At 39.7% G+C, this 21,573-nt stretch overlaps 1 protein-coding gene across 1 annotated transcript in view; it reads right to left on the bottom strand.

The window, feature by feature from the left end:
* The window catches only part of ntrk3b (neurotrophic tyrosine kinase, receptor, type 3b), a 150,822-nt gene that overhangs the window by 69,113 nt on the left and 60,136 nt on the right, over nt 1–21,573 (bottom strand). The window contains exons 4-8 of the mRNA XM_058630205.1: nt 20,917–20,985; nt 8,288–8,442; nt 7,708–7,850; nt 6,611–6,752; nt 1,291–1,596 (exon numbers count right to left, since the gene is read on the bottom strand). Of these exons, the coding sequence (XP_058486188.1) occupies nt 1,291–1,596; nt 6,611–6,752; nt 7,708–7,850; nt 8,288–8,442; nt 20,917–20,985 (815 nt within the window). The remainder of the gene's footprint in view (nt 1–1,290; nt 1,597–6,610; nt 6,753–7,707; nt 7,851–8,287; nt 8,443–20,916; nt 20,986–21,573) is intronic.

Below are 21,573 nucleotides of genomic sequence, written 5' to 3'. Positions count from 1 at the left end.
ACAGTCACAGTCATTGCCAGCCTGAAGCAGTTCTATACACCGTGTCCATCCGTCTCAGTCCCGGGCCCCACCACAGCTTTTTAATCCATGGCTGATGAGAAAAAATGGCCTAATATGGAGATGAGAGAAGACTCTGAAGAGGGCCCGAGATCAAGACCAGCCCACTTTTTTATAAGCCGTCAAGTGTGAAGCTGCCACAACACCCTTAGGCCAAGCTACGAATCACACCCAGAGATTTATGATACAGTGTGACAGCGAGCAAAAGCATTTTTCCCACAATATAACACCAACTTACTGCTTTACATGTGGCTGTTAGTGCATATCCCACAAAAAGTAAAAGTGTGTAGTTGTAAATCAGCCCTCGCAAACGTGTAAGACAACTCTGCATAAGAAGTAAGTATTATACTGAAATTGTACAATATCTTTGTCCAGATCCAGAGCAACTTTGCGCAGAAGTCACTGCTCAAACTCAAGCTTCCACTCAACTCAGTTAAACTTGAAAGTACTTATTCTTGTTTTTTAATTATTATTTATTTATTTATTTATTTATTTACTTACTTAACAAATACTTATTTACACCTGCACAAAGTTATGCCTCTAATGCAGATTTCTTTTTTTTTTTACCTCTTCATTAATTGGCAGGTGCAACAAACTAAACATTTTAGATCCCCATTTGAGCCTATAACGGTACACTAATAAGTAACGTGTTTGTTCAAGTGAGCAATCTCCAAACAAGCTAGTAGTTACAATAAAACAAGGGCAAAAAAACTAAGTTGAAACTAGAACCACTCACTCAGCTCGGTGTCTGTGAAAGAGAAGATAGTTTAAAGTCACACTTTGTCACTGTATTGACACAATGGATTCACCTTGGAATATTGACCATGGGGAGAAATTTGCACGTCTTTGTGATTTTATTCCCACTCCCTGTGAACTCGCGCTAAACTGCTGGAGAACACTCTACCAGACTGAACTGTCAATGAACCCTGGCTGGTATCCAAGCAGCAGGGATCAGCTCCACAACCTGCAGCCTGTGAAGCCACATTTTTATAATAACTAAATTCCCCCCAATTGTGATTTTACCTGGAACAGAACCTGTATTATATAACAGTTGGAGAATAAAAATAAAAATAAATGTAAGTGAATCTTTTGTCTAAACCAAAAGAGTTGACCCATGTTAAATTTTGGTAAATTCAGTAAACATGTAATAATGGGTACATAAATTCTGTCAACTGTGCGTCATCAACAAATGTATAATGCGGAATAAAAAAGAAGCAGAATGAGTTTGCTCACTTGCATCAGTGATGCCCGGCTCCATGAGGAAGTGGCCATACACTGACTTGGTGACTTTTCCCAGGGAGTTGCTGGCCTCCAGAGTGTAGTTGCCGTTGTTGATGTGTGTTGGGTTCTGAAAGATCAGACAGCCCTCCAGATAGTCCTGGTAGAAGTCCATCTCAGTTCGGATGTAATCACTCTCAACAAGCTCTTTTTGCTTGTAGAACCAACGTAGCTTGGGTTGGGGGTAGCCCCGAACCGTGAACTCAATGCAGGTATGGAGGCGTTGCTCGGGCTCAGCCAGTCTCAAGATGACTGGAGGAACTGCAATGAGGAAGGAAAGAATGAATTAAAAAGACAGAAATATTAACAAAGGCAGGCAGGGCATGCAGGGATCAGTCGTCGTCCTTCCTTCTCCCTCTGTTAAACCTTTAGTTTGTCAGTTTTTTTGTTTTAAATGTAAACTTAAAGACCTTTTTCTTTTGTCAGGAAAGTTATGCAGGCCTTGGGCTGATGGAAATCTGCACTGATTCTTTTGACAAACCTCATAAAAAGGCAGCAGCAGACTAAACATAGCTGCTTTGATTAGTTCTGGGAGAGATGACATTTAGGAGTTAGGCTCCTTGCCTGGGAGTGGCATTGAGCTTTTTTTTTACTGTGCAACACATGGTGCAGCAAAATATGGGATGGAGAGGGAAAACAAACAGATAAGGACTCCTCTTGCTACACTAGTTGGAGGAATGTCCTCTGCATGAATAGCACACAGAGCCTCCATTTCCTGACATACAGCACAACAACAAAACATCGCAAGCTGAGATGCAATTCAGATCCATTTCATAAACAGTTCATTCACTGATTTGTCTAACAGTTTGGCCGACAGTGTTAACATGGCAATCATTTGCTCTGTGTCTGTCCTACATATCAGCTGTGCTCCACCATACTGTACCCACCTCCACACACACACACACACACACACAATGTTCTACATGCATGTTTAACTTGATAATAGGGTTACGTGTGTGTGGTTATGTTGTCATTCACATGACTTTGCAGCTGTCCCAGTGAATCCCCACCTGTAGTCTTATTCGGTGTGCTATACTAAACTGTACAGACAGTCTCCTGATTGAAATGAAAAAGGGGTTGGGATCAACTCACTGATGACTGCAATCATTGACTGGGATATTTAGACCTGTTGGATGTCCCAGGTCAAAGGTTTGCAGAGGGGTATCAGCTCCCCCATCGCCTGTATTTGGCCGTTGTGCTTGTATCCGATCACGTCCAAGTTCCAACGATAAGACCAATAAACAGCAGGCCATATGGCAGCTTTTATTGCTTGCCCCACATCGCGGCGGCACTCATACTCTGGGCGCACACTTTTCTGTTTGTGTGGTTGTTTTTAATATGTTTAATTTATTGGAAAAAACAGCACGCAAGCAGTTCTGTGTGCCTATACTTAATGCACAGCAGCATGCAAATGATGCGTGCTTCTATACACATGTCTAGAGGGGGTAATGTTTACCTTCTTGATTAACTTGTTCATTTGCCAACATATGCTAATTAATATTAAACACAGAATACAGCCATGGCTGACGGGAGCCTTGTTATATTAAATACTGATATTAAGTTGTATTGATCTTACGATAGTACTATTATGAAAAGTTGAGATTGTTACAGTTCAAATGACATTTTTGGCTCCAACCCATCTGGTAGCTGTTAAGTGAAGTGACCTGCTGGTGGCATGAGAGGAAAGTTGGGCGGGAATCACTTAAGTGATTAGGTGATTAGGAATAAAGACATTATAGACCATTCATGTCTGTATAAAGTTAAGTGGCAATCAATTCAGTAAGTGTAAATATATTATAATTTGGATCGAGACGTTCCTGTTCGTGCAGCAACATTGTCGTGGTCAGAGTGAGAATCTAATGTCTCCAGGTTCTTTTTCATTCTGGACACATTTTTCTTCTGGTTGTCTTCATTAAAACACCCAAGGGTCAGCGCTTTAATCCACGAGACGGTGTCTGAATATTTAAATATCTTGTTGTCTTACTGTGTGGCTGTTTGGATCTTCCATAAAAAAAACAATGATTTACTAAGTGGTTTTATATATCAGATTGTCTTTTTATCACCTGCAGACTGTAATAGATTGTGATTGATTCATTTTAATCAATTGTCATAAGTGATGACAAACATAACGATCAGTCACATCTCCGGTCATTACTTCAGTACCAACTAATGTTCGTGTTTTCCAACTAAATACTCATCCAGAGAGGACATGAATAATCCATTTATTAGTATTCCAAAGCTGTCATTTCATAAATTGCTTTGGCGATATTGTTCCTGCCAGACAATAGTGACAATAAAGTCATTCAGCTGAATTAAGGCATGTGTGTGACTGTGAACATGTTGGTGTGGGGGTGTGTGCTGAAAGAAAGCAAAGATAGAGAAGAGGGAGGAGGAGGAGGAGGAGGAGGAGGAGGAGGAGGACACGAGGGCGGTTATAGCTGTGCAGCCTAAAGACAGAAAAAGGAGGGAAGAAAATAAAAGTCTCTTGTTGATGGACAGGCACCGGTCCATTTTCCGCTCAGGAAGCCTGTCAGCACAGTCAATACAACGCAAGTCATTACAGCATTCCATACTGGTCTTTAACAACATGGTGTCATTATGGCGCTCATACAGACGCGCTTTGATAAGTACATGTCTTTGATCAATGAGAACACGGAGTACAAGGCCAGTTGTTCAATGTTATCTCGTGATAACGCTGGTGGCATGGTTTTAATGCCATGTTTCATACAAGCTGTAGAACATCATGGCAAGCGGTGAGAGCAGATGCATCCATTTCATGAGGCCCCTATTCCCTCTGGACTGAACCCTATCATGATTTAGATTTGAACCTGCATTAAGCAAAAGTTATACCCAGAGGAGTAATTAGTTCTAATTAGAAGTGCCTTGCTCCACCAGCGCTGCTAGCCCAGGAACTAGTCAGTGTCATGTTCGTTATAACGGTAATAATGTGATAACTTATGGATCCACGCTGCAGTAGAGCAGCTATTGTTCCACACAGAAGCAGGACAATGGGTCTGTACAATCTGCGTTGTGGCTAATTACAGTTAAAAAAAAAAAAAAAGAAGAAGAAGAATCTTTGAATGCAGAGAACGTTACTTGACGGCTGGCAATTTCGCTGTCAATCAGATTACTCCCTAATCAGAGCAGCAGTTTAAGCTATTTTATGACATTTCCAGAGACAATAGGCTGCACAGGGGAGGAAATGTAATTACCATCAGAGCATGTGTTGAAAAATTAATAAGTCAATTTGCAGCACCAGCAGAGAGTGTCAACAGAAAAAAAAAAAAAAAAACACACACGCCTAGAGATGTACATCGATAGTGTTCGGGTGGAAGAAGCCCTGAGGGCTAGATGTTGCAAAGTCTATCTGTCATTCTAGCATGATCCTTAGCAGCTCTGCTCCAGTAGGGCGTGTCTGAACTGGTGACAAATCTTCCCGGTCCTGTAGCAGGATGCATTGCAAAGAGCCACATTAGATTGTGTTTCACAACGGCAAGCTTCCCTAAAAAAGAGAATAATGTCCGTCATCTTTGATAAATATTGGCTTTGACTGGAACGTGTGCCATATCTGCCCAGGGCCAAACCACAGGGTAAAGTGATGTACAGTATATAATGTAATTCATGGTCTGGATGTTCAGGGGAAACACTCTGCCTGACAGTTACCGGATCATTGCTTTATCATTGTTGGAGGATATATATATTTCCTTTTCCCCTTTTTCAGCTCATTTTAAGGCTGAGCTTTCATGAAGGCTGGCGGGTATATTCTTGCTAATTGGCGACATCAATTTCACTTGGTTTGTAGCTGTGCAACACCTCATTGCTTTCTAAATGTACCTGCATGATTTGGCTGTTCTGTGTGATAAAGGAGATTTTTCTGTTGTAAATTATTCTCCGAGATTACCAGAGTCATTAATACGAGATATATTTCCGTCCATCAAAGCTGCCGTGTAAATCGTCTCATGCAAAAGACAATCTCAAAGTTTTCTTGGTTTTTATGTTGACTTCAGACTGCACCCGATGAATAATTTATGTTGTACCCGACTTAATTTTTCTCATTCTCATTCTCTTTCTCACTGTGTCCAGCTAAAGCCTGTGGCAATCAGGGTCATTGTATGGAGGTTATTGACGGACATTTTTCAACAGAATCATTTTGATGTCCTGGTGTAGTGGTGTAGCGCTTGCAAAACAGTCATACACAGGACATTTCATTTGGATTGATTTGCTAGTGTGTCTGTCACTAACTGGCCTCTCTACCTGTTTCCCCGACTCGACGTATGTCTTTGTGGGTGGAGTTTTGATGAGAGCAGTTAGGAGGAGGTGGGGCTTATTGTTGTACTGGTTACATTGTAGCCAGTAATTTCAAACCCCTACTTGTGATAATTACGACGAGTAATAGGGCCAAACTGAAAATAAAAAAAATAAATAATATGATGAGAATAATATGATGAGAATAAACTTGCATCATTAAAAAGTTGTAATATTCTGAGCATAAACTCGTAATAGTATGAGAATAAAGTCATAATAGTATGAGAAATAAGTACAAAGAGTATTTCAGAGACTCTTTTTTAATAAAAAAAGAAATATCCCAAAAACATTGCCAAATGAGAAGGAAGAAAAAGCATGAGAAGAATGAGTTAAAGAGACAATGCTGCGTCCATTAAAGCAGGACGACTCCTGGCAGTATAACCTCAGAACAGAGTTTTGACCAAAACACTGAAGAAAAATGAGACACTGCTACAGACAGAGTGGAGGTAGCCTGGCTAATGTTATTCTGTTGTATAATTGAGTATTTAGACATTGCTACATTTGAACTTAACCAAAATATCTGACAATCAAGAAATAAGAAACAAACTGATTGAATAAGGAAGTAACAGCTACCCCTGTTTTAAAATGACGGCTTTGAACAACTGGGGAATAAAAAGGATCTTACTCTCGTACAGACAGGCCTTTCTATGTAGAGATTAGAGATACTGCCTATAACGACAAACTGAGCCTCTCAGTGTCAAAGAAGCTCTGACTAGTAGCTTGTCTTTGACGCAGATAAGTGCCCAGTTGGATTTCAGCCAGACCAAAACATCCAACTGTTCCCATAGCGCCACCATGAGGCTGGCAATGTTTTTGTTCGTCAGTTTTTCTTGAAATGTACAAGCAACTCCGAGCTGGTGCAAACATTCCTGTCTCTCTCCGCATTAATATGAGGATCATATTCAACTATATATCAACTGAAGTGCTTGTCTGTGGTTGTGTTATTGTGTCAAGAAGGAATCCAACTCACACTGTACGTTGAGCTGGATGGAGGAGTTGGTCATCCCCACCACATTCTCAGCAATGCAGGTCAGCTGGAAGTTGTTGTCATCTCGGCTGATGTTGAAAAGAGTCAGGTTGATGGAGTGGATATTGGGCCAGTACACATTGGACTATGGATGGAGAAGAGAGAGACACAGAGAAATGTGTGTGGCTGAGTAAAGGATATACTGTGTGGCACACACAATTAAATTGCAGGGTTTAAATCTTTAATTACTTAATTTAACCTTAGTTAATTATTAATTGGTTAAATTCCTGTGGAAAGAAACAAAAGTTAAGCGAGGGAGTCTACGCGTTCCACTTTGAATTAATTACTTCATTGATTTAGTCTGGTTTCGCTACTAATGGGCACGAAAAGGCGGCCAGAAGTTGAGGAGTGATATTTGATTAATTTTGTCACTAATTAGACAAAACAAATTCACGACTTCACACCTTTGGGAAACCAAACACAATGTTTATGTTTCCACCCACGTCCTTAGCTGGTCATGTTCCCAAACTCGTCACTCACCCCCCAGAGCTACAAAATCTGTCTACCTTTAAACATCCAGCCTGAGGCTGAGGTAACTTTCATCTCTGTAGACACTGCAAGCATTAAGGACGCAGATGACAAATACAGCCATATGGCAATTTCACAAACTGTTGTTCTCCTCTTCCTGCGGTTTATCTTTGTTGTTGTTATTGCTGTGACATCCTTGGGGCCGGACCTGGGGAGTCGAGATTAGTGGATTCGCTGGTTCTCTGTGGGTTCAGCCCTCTCCTCTCCTCTCACTCTCGACGCACTGGCTCATTTTAGACGTTAACACGTTTTAGTTTTGAGTAGTAAAAAAAAAAACTTTGCTTTAACTTTGACATTGTAATAGGAATGTAAATCAACATGATGAGATTGCAGTGTAACTTTGTTTTCGGAAGATATGTTCCATATAAATTTAAATTAAGAACGCAGTTTAGTTGTGTGGAAACTTTTAGGAGACAAGGATGACATTAAAAAAAACAAAAAAAACTCACATTTCACTGCTTTACTACTCAAAACAGTCAAAGACTGCAGGTGTGTGTGTGTGTGCATCTCACCAGGTGTGTGTTGATGGAGTGCAGGCCGCTGACAGTCCAGTCCACTTCTGGCAGTGGTGATCCGGATCCATTGCAGCTCACTGTCACATTGTCACCCTCCATCACCAGCACACTGCTGTGGCTCACACTGATCTCTGGTAAGTCTGAAACCACACAACTACGTCACTGTGTGTACATAGACTAAATCAATTAACTTTTTCATCCTGGTAATAACATTAGTATGAAGCAGGCAGTGACACACATATACACACACACACACACACACACACACATTGAATGTCACAGGGATGAGTCACCAGCAAGAGATATTACAAAGTCTACAGCGTCTGTCAGAATCAACACACAGCTTCTAAAATCATATTCCCCTCTGAACTCTGTCACACAGCATCCTCCTACTATTTCAACTCCTCCACCTGTTTTTCTCTTCCCTCGACTTCCCCTTTCACCCCGTCCTCCTTCCATCTGCTTTTCCTGTCGTCTTCTGTCCGCCGTTCTCGACTGTACTTTTCGCCTGCTTCCCTCTCCTTCCCTCAGTTTTGTGCCCTCCCCTGTAAACACAGCATCAACCCCCGTTCCTCACCACAGTTGTTGATGTACATGTTGTGCAGTCGTATCTTAGAGGCTCCGTTCCTGCAGTACAGCTGCTGTGTGTGGAGCCCGGCCTCTCCTCTCTGCTGCCACAGCTGGATCCAGCGGATATCACAACCACAGTCGAAAACCACGCCATCAAGACGCCTTGGAACAGGGAAGAGACAGCAGAATTAACAACTAGCAGACTGTCAATGAAGCGAGTTTAACATAATCTGGATACATTTTTTGTTATCTGGCTTAAATTAACCAGGCGCTGCCTGTCTGGTTAACTGTGCTATACTCTGTGTTCATCAGTCAAATGAAATATAAAAGCAACCTTCAAATAATTTTTTTTGTGTTATGACAGGATTTTTTTTTAGTCGGGCAAAGGGTGAGGGGCCTACTGACATCACACGTGGGAGGTGTGGTTTGAGTAGCTCATCAAGCTGATGAGGTTCACCTGGTGGTGTGCATGTGAGGAGTAAAAAAAAGAATAAACACTGTTGATGTTGAGCCAGGGAGGCCAAAATGCCTTTTCCCAAGAAACATTGAGAGACATTTAAAAACAAAGACTTTTGAGACAGAGGACAACAGCACCAAAGACAGCATGTCACAAAACTATTCACTGCAAAATGCACACAAACTGTGCAGACTGACAGAGCAGGTCGGTGATGATGCCATGCTGGTTGCCAGACAGACGGTGGCGCCCTGCTGGTGGTGAGATTCAACTCCACAGCAACAGCCGGGGTGAGTGTTAGGGTAGGTTAGTTTGGAGCTCTTCGTAGCTCATATACATATTACAATATATGTTTTTTGGTTTTTTTAAACCTTTTGTGTGGTTATGAACAGACTATTATGAGCATGTGACATAGATTTAAACCGTTTAAGTGATGCCAAACAGTCTGTGCTGCCAACACAGAAGGAAGTAATTACTGTGGAATGAGGAGAATCTGATTGAAAAGTTGATTTATAATAATAATAATAATAATAATAATAATAATAAATATAATAAAAAGTTTGTTTATTTACAAACGTACAAATCACTAAGATGGATGCCAAATTCAAAATGGCCGACTTTGTGTTCAGTTGAGGCCATAGTCCGTGAAATTTGGTGCACATTAGTTTCAGCTTTCTGCTAAGCCCGAGCCATTTTTGCACCACTTTTATGGAGTATCCTTATTTTTATAAAATGTTTAGCCAGTTTCACCAATTTTCGTCCATTTTCATCAATGTTTAGTGTCTCAAAATAGGGATTCGAGGAATTCCAATAGCTCCTTGCGTGCTCTAGCACTCACGGAGTGGTAACAATAATAATAATAATGATAATAACAATATAATAATATATAATTATAACATAAATTAATCTGTGAGAGAAAAACCATCATAATAAAACACAGCAGAGGGTTTAGTTTAGTATTTCTACTCGTTCTGACCTGCACTGACAGGGAAAGACATCATCAACACAGTCAACACTGTCAGGGATTCTGTCTCAGAGAGACTTTGTTCACTTCAAATGACGATACAATCATTTTTATGTTTTTATTTTGTGTGATTTACTTGCTCGCTGCTTGTTAATATGCCATGGACCAGGTCAAGTTGTGATTCACTTTGATAACAAGTTTCAAAATATATAAAAACCCAACCTGAAGTTAGCTTAATAGCCACATATCCTGTCTCAGCTATTGAAGATTGAAGCAGCCAAGGGTCACGTAACAATTTCTGCACCATTATTTGAAATATACCCCAACAGCATAGTCAGAAACAGTCATTACATCTTCAGGAACATAAACAGCCAGTCAAGAAAAATATCAATATTAGAAAGTGCAGAATACTGGAGGCAAAACCCGCAATAACAATTGAAACCACACAGTGTAATTTATTTCCAACAACACAACTTATTCATCAATTTAACATTTCAGTATAAACACAGCTACCTCTACAAAGGCTTTTTAGGGACCTTTTTTTTTCCACAGATGCAGTTGTATTCCCAAAGACCTGTAATCGATGTGTAATTGATGATGTGGGGAATCCTTGTTTAGATCTATTTAAGTTTGTTGAGAAAAATAATAGTCTCTACGTCACTGCCACATCTCTGAGTTTTACAGCAATTTATACACAACACGTTGTAATACCAAGCAGGTATAATGCTACAGTCAAGTTTTTTTTTTTTTTGTGTGTTGAGAGTATGAGATATGACATGCGTCTTTGTAGTCAGACATAACAGCAACGCAGAAGAGACGCGTATGCAAGGATGGGGCACATGCTGCACTTACAGCATGCTTTGATTCAACACAGTAGATTGACCTTAATGCCACACGTATAGCACAAGCTAAAGACAACCATCACAAAGTATGACTACATGCCATTTTATGATTATCTATCCTTGACCGTGCAGCATATTCACAGGAAAACCTTCAAAAAGACTTAAAATTAATTTCAGCCAGCTGCTTCCTCATAGTGTAGGTGTTGTTCTGGCAAAAAACGATATATGAGATATCCCCTTTAACCCCTTATTCTAGAGTTGTTTTTAACTGGAAAGCAGGTGAAGCATGTCAGACTCACAGCCGAAAATAATCCGTGGAAGCCGTGGCTGATTAAACTTATGTTCTGTTTTAGCTTAAAACAAACAAAATGTTCAAACTTAAATGGAATAAACTTTTGGGTGAATGAAGTCACTCCTGATATTTATTTGATGAGCTGAGGTCACGACCGTGTCAGCTGTAGCCTGCCTTCTTCACCCTGTGTGCCAATGCCCCATATGTAAATATTAGCACCATTTCCACCTATGGAGTGTGTACACGGTACAAATGGAACAGCTGTATGACACGTAACATTACTGACAACACTCACAACCTAAATCTTCACTGTGCGATATACTCAACAAAAATGTGTGTTCCTTATTTTTTTTTTATAATCATTATTCAAGGTAACAGACAGGAGGAGGAATAAAAATGAATGTCTGCACCAAAGCATTCAAATGTGAGGAGGTCCAATGTCAGCGCAGTGCTCAGACTATCAGCCCATGGCTACATTAGCAGGCACATATCATTAGGCTCCTCTCGGGCATTCATTTTGTTAGTGGGCATAACAAAAGTCACATTATTCAGCACCTCTGCAGTCTGCATATGTCCAATTTGGAGGCTGTGATTGACCAATTTTGCCAAGATGAATGCCTGTCCAAATGTCCTTGGCAGAGGTCAATAAGATATCGCAGGAAGCATAAATAATGTATGGAGTACGTCCACTCTGCTGTATGAAGTAATGAGAATATATTCCCACAGGTAATTCGCACTTCACTATCTTCACTATCAGGTGCTTCCTAGTTCTGATTCTGTAGTTAGAGCAGAGCCTTTTTCACATGCACTATATGACAGCTTACTGGTTAATGCTAATTTATTACTGAAAAAAACCTTTTCAGTTGAAGTCAGTTAGTACTTTTACATGCACAGTTTAATCAAGCGAAGGCCATAGTCCAACTAAGACAGGCAACTGGACAACTTGTCTAGTCCGAGTATAAATGCGTTTTTTTCTTTTTATATTGAGCATATTGAATCAGTTTCCTGTTGACGTCACAGAAAAACAAACAGCGAATGGTGAGTTGGATCGTGCTGCGGTTCTGTAAGTTTCGTACCTGCTGTACATATTAATCGTGATACAAATTAGATCGAGCTTGTGATTGCCGTGTTGTTTGAAGAAAGACGCCCTCGCCGCTGCCATATGATTTCCGGCAATGGTACTGCAGTTAATGTCGTCTCCTTCTACTTCCAGGTCAAAGACCAGGATGAACATTTTGGTGCATGCGCAGAACGCCAGGACCGACTCCAGTCCGACTAAGTGTATACATGCAGGAGTAATCAGATTACGAATCAAATTATCCAGGTGCGTTACTCTTATTAGGACTAGTACAATTTAAATCAGATTAACTTGTTTACATGTCATTAAGAAAACCAAATTATAGTCTTAGTCTGACTAAAATTGGACTTTTAACATGCAGGTAAACACGTGTGTTATATCACCTTCAGAATCCATAATTACAATAAATTCTCAACTGAGTTGGAACTACAGTATGAGCCAAAGTTAATCTGAGTCGAAGGGCCAGGTCATACTAGGTTCCACATCCACAGAGAGCTGCTTTGCATTTCTGCATTCAAGTACATGCCTGCGGTTCCATTCATACTAAAACATGGGCCTGCGTCAGACTAGTGTTCCATGAATGTGTAGCCAATCTCACATTCCATTTTTAGTAGCAGATATTTCTCACCAGGAGTTCACTCTCTTTTGTTTGTCCTGTTTCCATGGTTACTGTCCTCTTCTTTGTCTCTTATGACCACCAACTGGACTGCAAAGTGTTAGTACTACAGGGAGCATGCACAGTCGGCGGAATCCACATCGTGGTCCGGATGATAAAGTTTAGAAACACACTTAACCGAGCAGACCTCTTGTTGAGATGCGGACACAAAAAGTATGAAGTAAGAAAAATCTCTTCATAAGATGATGCATTTACAAAGCACCAATTTTGGGCAAAATGAAATGACATTACCGAATGTATTCTTGTATTGTCACTGTGACCTTGACCGTTCTACTTTAAAATTGTAAGCATACTCTATATTGTTTTTCCTGGAATATTGTGTGTTCAGATTTTCTGAAAAGTTATTGAGTAAATGGATTGGCTGTTGAACAATATTGTGTGCATGCTTTATCTAAACGGAGTATTTATTTCAGAAAGAAAAAAAATCAGTTTTCCCTATAATTAGAAAAAGAGTTTCTTTCCAGGAAACTCATTAGGAAACCACAAGCCTGAAAACAGAACATGACAATTTTATTGCCAAACATGAATGAGAATAATAGTATAACTGAGTATAACAATATTAAACTTGTCCTAATTTAATACAATGCAAAGTCAGTATTTAAGACTATCATGTGTCTCAATTCTCATTATAAAATAACACATACTACAGTTAAGAAACAATACCATCCATATAGAGAGCTTCCTACATGCCTGAGAAGAATTCTACTGTTAAAGGTTTTCACTTAATATTAAGAAAGTTGAAGCACAGGGGATCAAAGCTCAGACGAGCAGGCTAGCCCAGGCTTCTTCATTAATTTGTACTACAATTATGGTAATTGTTAATTAGATTCACAACCTACACAAGTTACCCACTGTTCCTCTGGGCAGAGCTCACCAGGGCCCACATGCTGGTAAACAGTCGGAAAAAAGGTTGCAGCTAAACAAGAAAGACCAAGACCAAAAAACATCACTATTGTGGTTGCGATTTTAAAAGTTCTATCATTTAAACAAGCTATAAGACAACAACAGGAGGGGGGGAAAAACGAGCAGCAAACTGACAGCTGGAAGTTGATAAATGTCTGGAGGAGAGCAGATTAGACTTAGAAAAGAACAAAAGCAAACAGCAGCATGACCCCAGATGGAGAGAGCTAACAGCGTGATTTTTCCTTGAAGCTGGCTAACGATCCACCCCACTACTCCAGAGGAGAGGTAATGATCAACACCGAAGGCTGTTTTTCTGGGAAATGTACACACAGGTGCTTTGGTTGAGGATGTGTGGACCACAAGCAATGATAGGCTATATACTGCATTGCTGCTCACCTGCTTTGATCTCAGCTGGAATGCACTGCATCCTCTCCTTACGCTGTTGTCGGGAATTATTTGAGCTTTTCTGAACCTGTATGCTTAATAAATTGCCTTAATTCAGCAAAAGTTAATGCATATCTAAAACAGCTGACTGCTTCCTAAATCCCACCAAACAAGGATTTCTCTCTGTGCCTATTGACAATGCAGTAAGAAAATGATTTAAGGATATCTGGTAAAAGCATATTTTTGTCCCAGACTCAGAACACAACACTTAGATACAAAGCATTGAACACTGCATTTACCAGCTGTTACATAAGCTGCAAATTTCAGCATATCCAACGTGTTACCAAGTTCAGTTTTAGAGTTTAGAGTCAATTCTCGAATACACAGTTCATGTGTTCAGTTTAAATTAACAATAGCTGCCACCTGGCTCTATATTTGGTTTGGTTGATTTTAAATTCCAGTATTAAGTGTAATTCCTCAACACGAATCTAGACAACAATTACAAAATACCAACGTCAAAGGACAAACATCAAACAATCAATTATCATTTGCAAGCACTGGAATCGATTTGTTTGAATTTCACTCTAATCTGGTGATTCAGGGGCATCAAATAATTACTAATGTTACGTGAGCCTTTTTTTTTCCAGACTCACTTATTGGGTTCTACATTAAATGAGTTAATACCAATATTTTTTTAAATTGAAAGTGTTTAAAAGCGGCACATAACAGAAGTGTTGTACATGCTATCTTGCTGCCTTCTGTAAATGCAGGGACCATCACTGGCAGATGTTTTATTTAAGTGCTGCAGTCAACTTAAATAATGAATATCATCACCAACAGGATGAAAACTAAACGTCTGCTCACTTACATGAGTCGACATGATTTAAAATGACGCCAGTCTGATGACAGCAAATAACTTTGTGTTTCTTGACTAAAGCACAATCCACAGGTAGTTTCAGCTGGTTAAGCCAAATACAATATGATAATAAACAGGTGACACTGACCACTGAATCCGGACCGTGGTTGGAAAGTGAGCGTGAGATTTTGAGCTGCTGAAACTCTTTTCTTGACTGGAAGCTGTAAGATATAAATAACGTTAAGTCTCTCTCTCTTTAGTGATGTTAACGACCGCAGTCTGAGACTGACTGATGGACACGTCGAGACGAAATGATGAGATTAAAGTCGACATGATATTCCGACCTTGCGTGACCCGAATACACCAACATCAGGTCATTCTCTCTCTTTGCAGACTTCCAGACACGACCACTGCAAAGCATTCCATTGTGCTCGCAGCAACCAAAACATCCAAAGACTGCCGTTATTGTTTATATGACCCCAACACAACAGTGCAGCCAATCATCACTTTATTATCATAGTGTATGAAAGACATAATCCAGCTGTCATGCTAGTATATTGGCCTCTCAAACAACAGATTGGCCGTCATATATCTACTCATAATCAATGGGATGAACAAAGAGACAAAGCCATGAAATGGTCTCATTTTATACTGGTGCATCGCTGCTGCATTGGTGCTTTTGCCCTCTCTGTGACTTCACATGATGATCACGTTTTCATTGCACAGCAGGACTTAAGAGATTTAAGTTTTAAAAGAAGAGTATAGATCAACCAGTGGAGGGAAATTCACTTGTATAATGTCAAATTTGATTCTTGTTAGAAGGCGTTTTCATAACATATTGAAACATTTTCCCCTGATTCTGCTAAATTTGCCAACAGATGCTTTTACTGCACCATAAAATGCGTGAATCATTGCATCACCACACTTCTGGCCCACTGCTGCACTGCTGCCATCATTGTCATGCTGTATCACACTGTGAATAAATAAATCACCGTTGGCCCCATGATTGCTTTTCTGGAAAGGCTGCATCCACTTGGCCAGTCGGCGTCCTAGCAGACTCTTTCACTGCCTGAGTGTTTTTTTTCGACTTCTTTTAAACTACTATGGCATAATTTGTCTGAAGAGCCAGACCTAACTTTGGCTTATCGACAACTCCACCTGCACTGCAATCATGTAGAGGAGCAGGGGAAGCAGAGTCATGTCAGGGAAGGCTCCAGGCAGCAAAAATGGACAAAGTGAGCAGCAGCTTAAGGCCATTTTCTTCCCAACAGAGTCTAAGATGGTAGCAGAGACTCTTCAGATACTGTGAGAGGGTATTTTTCCTATGCTTTGAGAGGTACTTCATGTATTCATGGTGTACACTCAGGAAGAATATGGGTCTTTATATTGACAAATACATGAATTATACTAAAATGCAAACTTGTACAGTAGGTATAGTAGTGATAGGAAAGATGAACGGAACCAATGAGGGCAATTGAAAGATTACAGCTGTGTGTGTGAGGTTAAAACATGACTAGGTTACTATTCATTGGTTTTTATAAGCATTTTTGTATTAAAGGAAAATCCATATCTAAATTATGAAGTGTCACACAGTTGACTGCTTGATCATTTCTTGGCTTCAGTCAGGTGTAAAGTTTGGCACTGGTGGTTGTTGTATTTATACAGTTCTGGTAGCAAAGTGACATTTTAGTATCAGTTTTTTTTTTATTCCTCCATTCAAGCTATGTCTGTTTGTGTGGTTATTTTTTTTTTTTGCCTTCAGACGCAGCGTCTTATCACAAATGCAAAGGAAATATTCTGCGACTTCAGATGACAGTGCACTGTGCATATCTAAAACCCGGCACATTTTTACCTCAAATGCCATTTTCTGTGGATATTTAAATAATTTCTTTTAAGTGGGTGTGATGATGTGCTGTCATTTCATGCAGTCATATAAATACTATTTTTTTTTAAAAGCAGTATTTGGAAGACTAAAATCACTGCACATTCATAATCCATTACGTTTCTTTGCAAATTAAATTAAAATGTCTATATTAAATACGTGACTTGCTATACAAGCTCATATAAGGTGCTAAAGTCATATATTGGCTGTATATTGAAAAGTTGATGTTCCCCTTCTCTGCATCAGAGACATAGCCACAGTAAACCATGGTGACACCATGACACACGTGCCAAATCAACCAGCTCTTCACACTGCATGTGTTCTTGTGGCTGCTCTAATAAAAATAGTGTCAGTCATTTTGCACACATGTACACTGCTGCTCCAAGTCGAGACTTTTCTACCACATTTTTCTACCACAGAAATGTTCGTACTCCCTTCTCCCGAGTCGGTCTTTGATGTTCCGTGTAAATGTCTAGAGTTTGCCCCCGAGTTCAATTGGAACCTAATGAATAGAAGGTTAACATTAAGTAATTTACCTGTTCATAGAGCCCCTGGAAATGTAATGTTTAATTCATTGCAATCCACTGGCATTCATTTCAAATGATTACAGGTCTTATCTATTCACATTTCATCCATATTCAAAGGAAAATCCATTTTGCTGTGCAGAGGCGGAAATGTTTGACTTTGCGTCACTTGCTGCTTCTCGGAGAGAGCCGGGATTAAAGAAGCGCTAACAGAATAAAGGGATTTGGGATGCGCAGTGCCTCAGGCGGATCACTTCAGCTGCTAAAGAGGTAGAACATTCTCCTCGGTTTTTTTTGTGGTCCAGACGGGTGGACCGTTCCAAATAATCTAATATCACTGGAAGTCACAGTGGCAGATTTAGCATTTAGCTGCTCCCTTCACCCTGCTGCTGTTCTCCGGCCTGTGATTGGCCGGGCTGTGCAGCCCACTGCAGCAGCTCTGGTCCTTTGGCTAAAGGGCACACAAACAAAGAGACAGAGCGGATTATCTGTGTCTCATCCAGAGGCAGCATACAGCACATGTCTATTGTACGGCTTCAGTGTGATGTTGGAGCTTTTTCATAGCAGCCACAAAAGACTTGAGATTATTGAGATTGCACTGATGGTATTGCTTTCGTGACTGATATCGAGATATTGAAGGGAGGGTGAAATATCTGTGCAATCAACCTGCAAAACAAAGCATCTGTTTTGCATTTCCACTCTACTTGATAAGGGTTGTCTGATAAGGGCAAAGACAGACGTTGGGAACTTTTTTCTCAAGTTGACTTTTGCTCCCAGGTCACATTTTAATCGCAGATTCAGGTGCAAGAATGAGCTCCTGTAAACCAGAGAAGATGACGTCAGACGCCGCACAATGACTCGAGCACTGAACTCCACATTTAGTGCTTGTTCGAGATTAACAGGAGTCTGGCTTCCTGTTAGCTGAATCATTTATTCATCTACTTTAACTTGTTTTACACCTAATTAATTATGTGTGCAGGGGTACTTACTAGCAAATGTAGCATTTAATTCCAAACTTGGTCCATTACAATGCTGTGATTGCACTGCGTGATGTTTAACGAGGATTTCTGTGAAGCAATGGTATTTTATCACTTTACTGCATTACCTTAGACCCGCCCCCACACCCCCCTTCTTGTTCTTATTTCATTTATTTTAAACCTGAGCGATTAGCTGAGATTGCCTGTTATGACTGCTGTCAAGGATCAACCCATTCTCATGTCAGGGTGTGACAGAGCGGACATACAGTATATGATGCTCTTGGAACGGGAAAGAAGGATCTACAGTATAACATTTGTACATGTTCTATTAAATGCAGGTTACCGTCACCATTATGCTGCCAAATTATACTCTGCCATTGTTAGAGGTAAAAAATTACAATAACAATGCTGAAGGTGACTGAGATAACAGTGTTGCAAGCGCGTCATGGCAAAGGGCCATGCTCTGTTTTTGACAAATGAAAAGGAAATTATTTTCAACTGATTTGATCTTCTTCTACTTTCACAATATCAGTGTGGTTCACCAGAGGTGGGCTTATCGTTGATGCCGCATTGTGTATTGTTCTAATAAATAAAGGCAATAGACACCAGTGAGCACGCTTCATTTGGCATGATTAAATGGTTTGTGTGAGCTCGTACACACAGCAAAGACAGTAATGATGTCAGGACCGTGTCTGAGACTCCTGCCTGTGATAGAGTGACTCATTTCCTATTAGCGAGGCCTGATTCCACATGGCTTCCTTCTTGCATAACGCCTCAGCCCACGTCTGTGCCGCCATGCCACTCCAACTGACACCTCTTAACTAAACACACCAAATGTAATAGACACAAAACCTCACTCCTCATCAGCATTCAGCAGGAAGCGCAGGCATCACCCTGCCCCGCTTGTCATGTTAAGCGATAAAGACACCATTTGTTTGCATTCAGAACAGTTGCTGAAGAAGAAACAGGATTGTACATCAGAGCAAATCGTGCTATGGAAGACGTAAGCGTGAGTTGCTGGCGGAAATATATTTTAGTTTGCTATAAATGTGATAACGTCTAACGTCATTTTCTGTGTAGCTGGATTTTCATTTCTGTATTGTCTGTCTAATTAAGTGAAATACAATCACCATTTCACTGTCTCTGCATTAAAAACAAGTGTGAAATCAAGTTATTTAAGTATATTGCTATTAAATTATGATTATGAGATCATTTATATTTTGATCTCAGGTGGACTTCAGCTATTCCACTGTTTCACTTAAATTATACTTACTGTCAGTCAAAGCATTTTCTTTTACAAAGACACTTGGCAGGCTCACATTTCAAATTGCATATATATGTTATAAGGACATTATATCCAACAGTACAGCGAGTAAAGCTGGTTAAATACCTGATTAATAATACTATTATACAGCACTCTGGTCAACTGCTGTTGATTTTTTTAAATGTGCTTATATATAAATAAATTGGATTGGATACAAATAGAGTCCTATACCTACTTCAAGCCCACATGTCTGATGTAAAATAAGTAATCCGACTTTGGCAGTTCACCTACAAATCTATTATTTACAATATAGAGTTGATGAAAAATGATTATGAATATGTCCAAAGGGGGGGCAATGTAGAAATCTGAATGTGTGAATGCGAGATGTGTTTTCACTTATTTTATCTTTTAAAATGTATTTTTATTTACTTTTTTACCTGTGTTTTATGTCATGTTAATGTTATTGTACTGCAATTTGGGCAACTGTGTTTGTTTTTGTTTTTTTTGTTTTTTTTTTTTAAATGTGCTCTATAAATAAAGTGGATTGGACTAGATGTACATGGAACTGTTGGGTTTAAGAAGTCAGCAGCAGCAGCAGCAGCAGCAAGAGACGCTAAATGTCAAGTTAACTGACACATGAGCTAAACTGAACAGCTGGTAAAACAACAACAGTGCCGAGCTTCTAAAATCCAATGGAGGATGAAATTGACAACCCAACGAGGGCCCATGGTGCGATGACACTTGTTGTCTCTCACTGCTGTGGGGTCTGTGGTGTGAACTGCCTCCTACGCAGGAACAGTTAAGAAAGAATGCTCTGTAATATCAGTGAGTCCTGCAAGTGTTATTCAGGGAAGACGTGGAAAATGAAATGCACAAAATGTAAAAACTGTTGTGTCACTATAAGCAGGGCTTTCCCAGTACTCTGTGAATACCGCATGTCGCAGCAGGACTCCTCCAAATCAGGATTGTGCTGTGTTCTCAGAGGACCTGCCCTGCTTCTACCTCTAAAAATAGTACATGTTTGAGATTATCTGGTATCACTTCCCTCCATACCTCGCTCCATATGCCAGGAGGCACAGGAAGCCGCACCAGTGTTCAGCGCACACAGCAAAGGTTCAAATGATGGACAGTGCTGACAGGGGTAATGATGTGTAAATTACAAGCAGGTCGAAATCGCAATGTTCTCCCTGGTGGTGAAAGAGCAAACTCATTTCATATACACAATGATCGCTAAAATATTCATAACAAACAAGGAAACTGGGTTGGATTGCTTCCTCCTCCCAGGCCATTAGGCTTCCTTTGTGTGTGTTAATTAAGTTAACAAATGACTTATAAGATCATAATGCCACTATACTGTCTATAGGTTCTGTCTTTTACATTTGCTCACACAACGTAGAGATTCTGTAAAACAAAGGCGGTAATTACAATGGCACACTGTGATGAGAATTCATACGGAGGCGGGAAGTGTGCGGCGAGCGATGATAAATTGCTCCAATAAAAATACAAAAAAAAAAAGATCAGAGGAGGGAAGAGGACTTACAGCTCGGAGAGTTGGAGGTGCTGGAAGAGTTGCCATGACAGAGTGGTGAGAGGATTCTTTGACAAGTTTCTGCAGAGGGACAAAAAAGAAAAAACAAACAGGAAAAGTTAATTGCAGTTATATTATTCATTCATTCATTATATTATTATTTGTAGCATTTTATCACTTTTAGCTTGTACTTAGATGTCTGTCTGTATTTATATATATCAGAAAATTACTTTTGATATAGTGAATGCCAATTTAAGACTTTTACTTAAGTAATATTATATACATATCTATAAATATATGTATATACATACATATATATATATATATATATATATATATATATATATATATATATATATATATATATATATATATATTTATAGATATATATATATTTATAGTATATATTTAAGTATAGACTTCAACTTCTACCAAAGTAATTTCCTGGTAAGAGACTTCTACTTTACTCAAGCATCCCTTTTAGGTACTTTATACACGACTGCATAACAAAACAAGTAAACAGTAAAATCGATATAGAGGCTGGTGATAATCATTAAAAAAGTAAAGGGAAGTACTATTGACAAGGAAAGGGAAACAGGTCTGGCTGTGTGGGGCTCAGCCAACTCAATGAAAGATGACCTCTTTCTAGTCAAATAATTCAATTGACTT

This window comes from Solea solea, chromosome 5, assembly GCF_958295425.1.
Source record: "Solea solea chromosome 5, fSolSol10.1, whole genome shotgun sequence".
NCBI lineage: Eukaryota > Metazoa > Chordata > Actinopteri > Pleuronectiformes > Soleidae > Solea > Solea solea.
The sequence above is the reverse complement of the archived record's forward strand: the minus strand, read 5'-3'. Positions and strand labels throughout refer to the sequence as shown.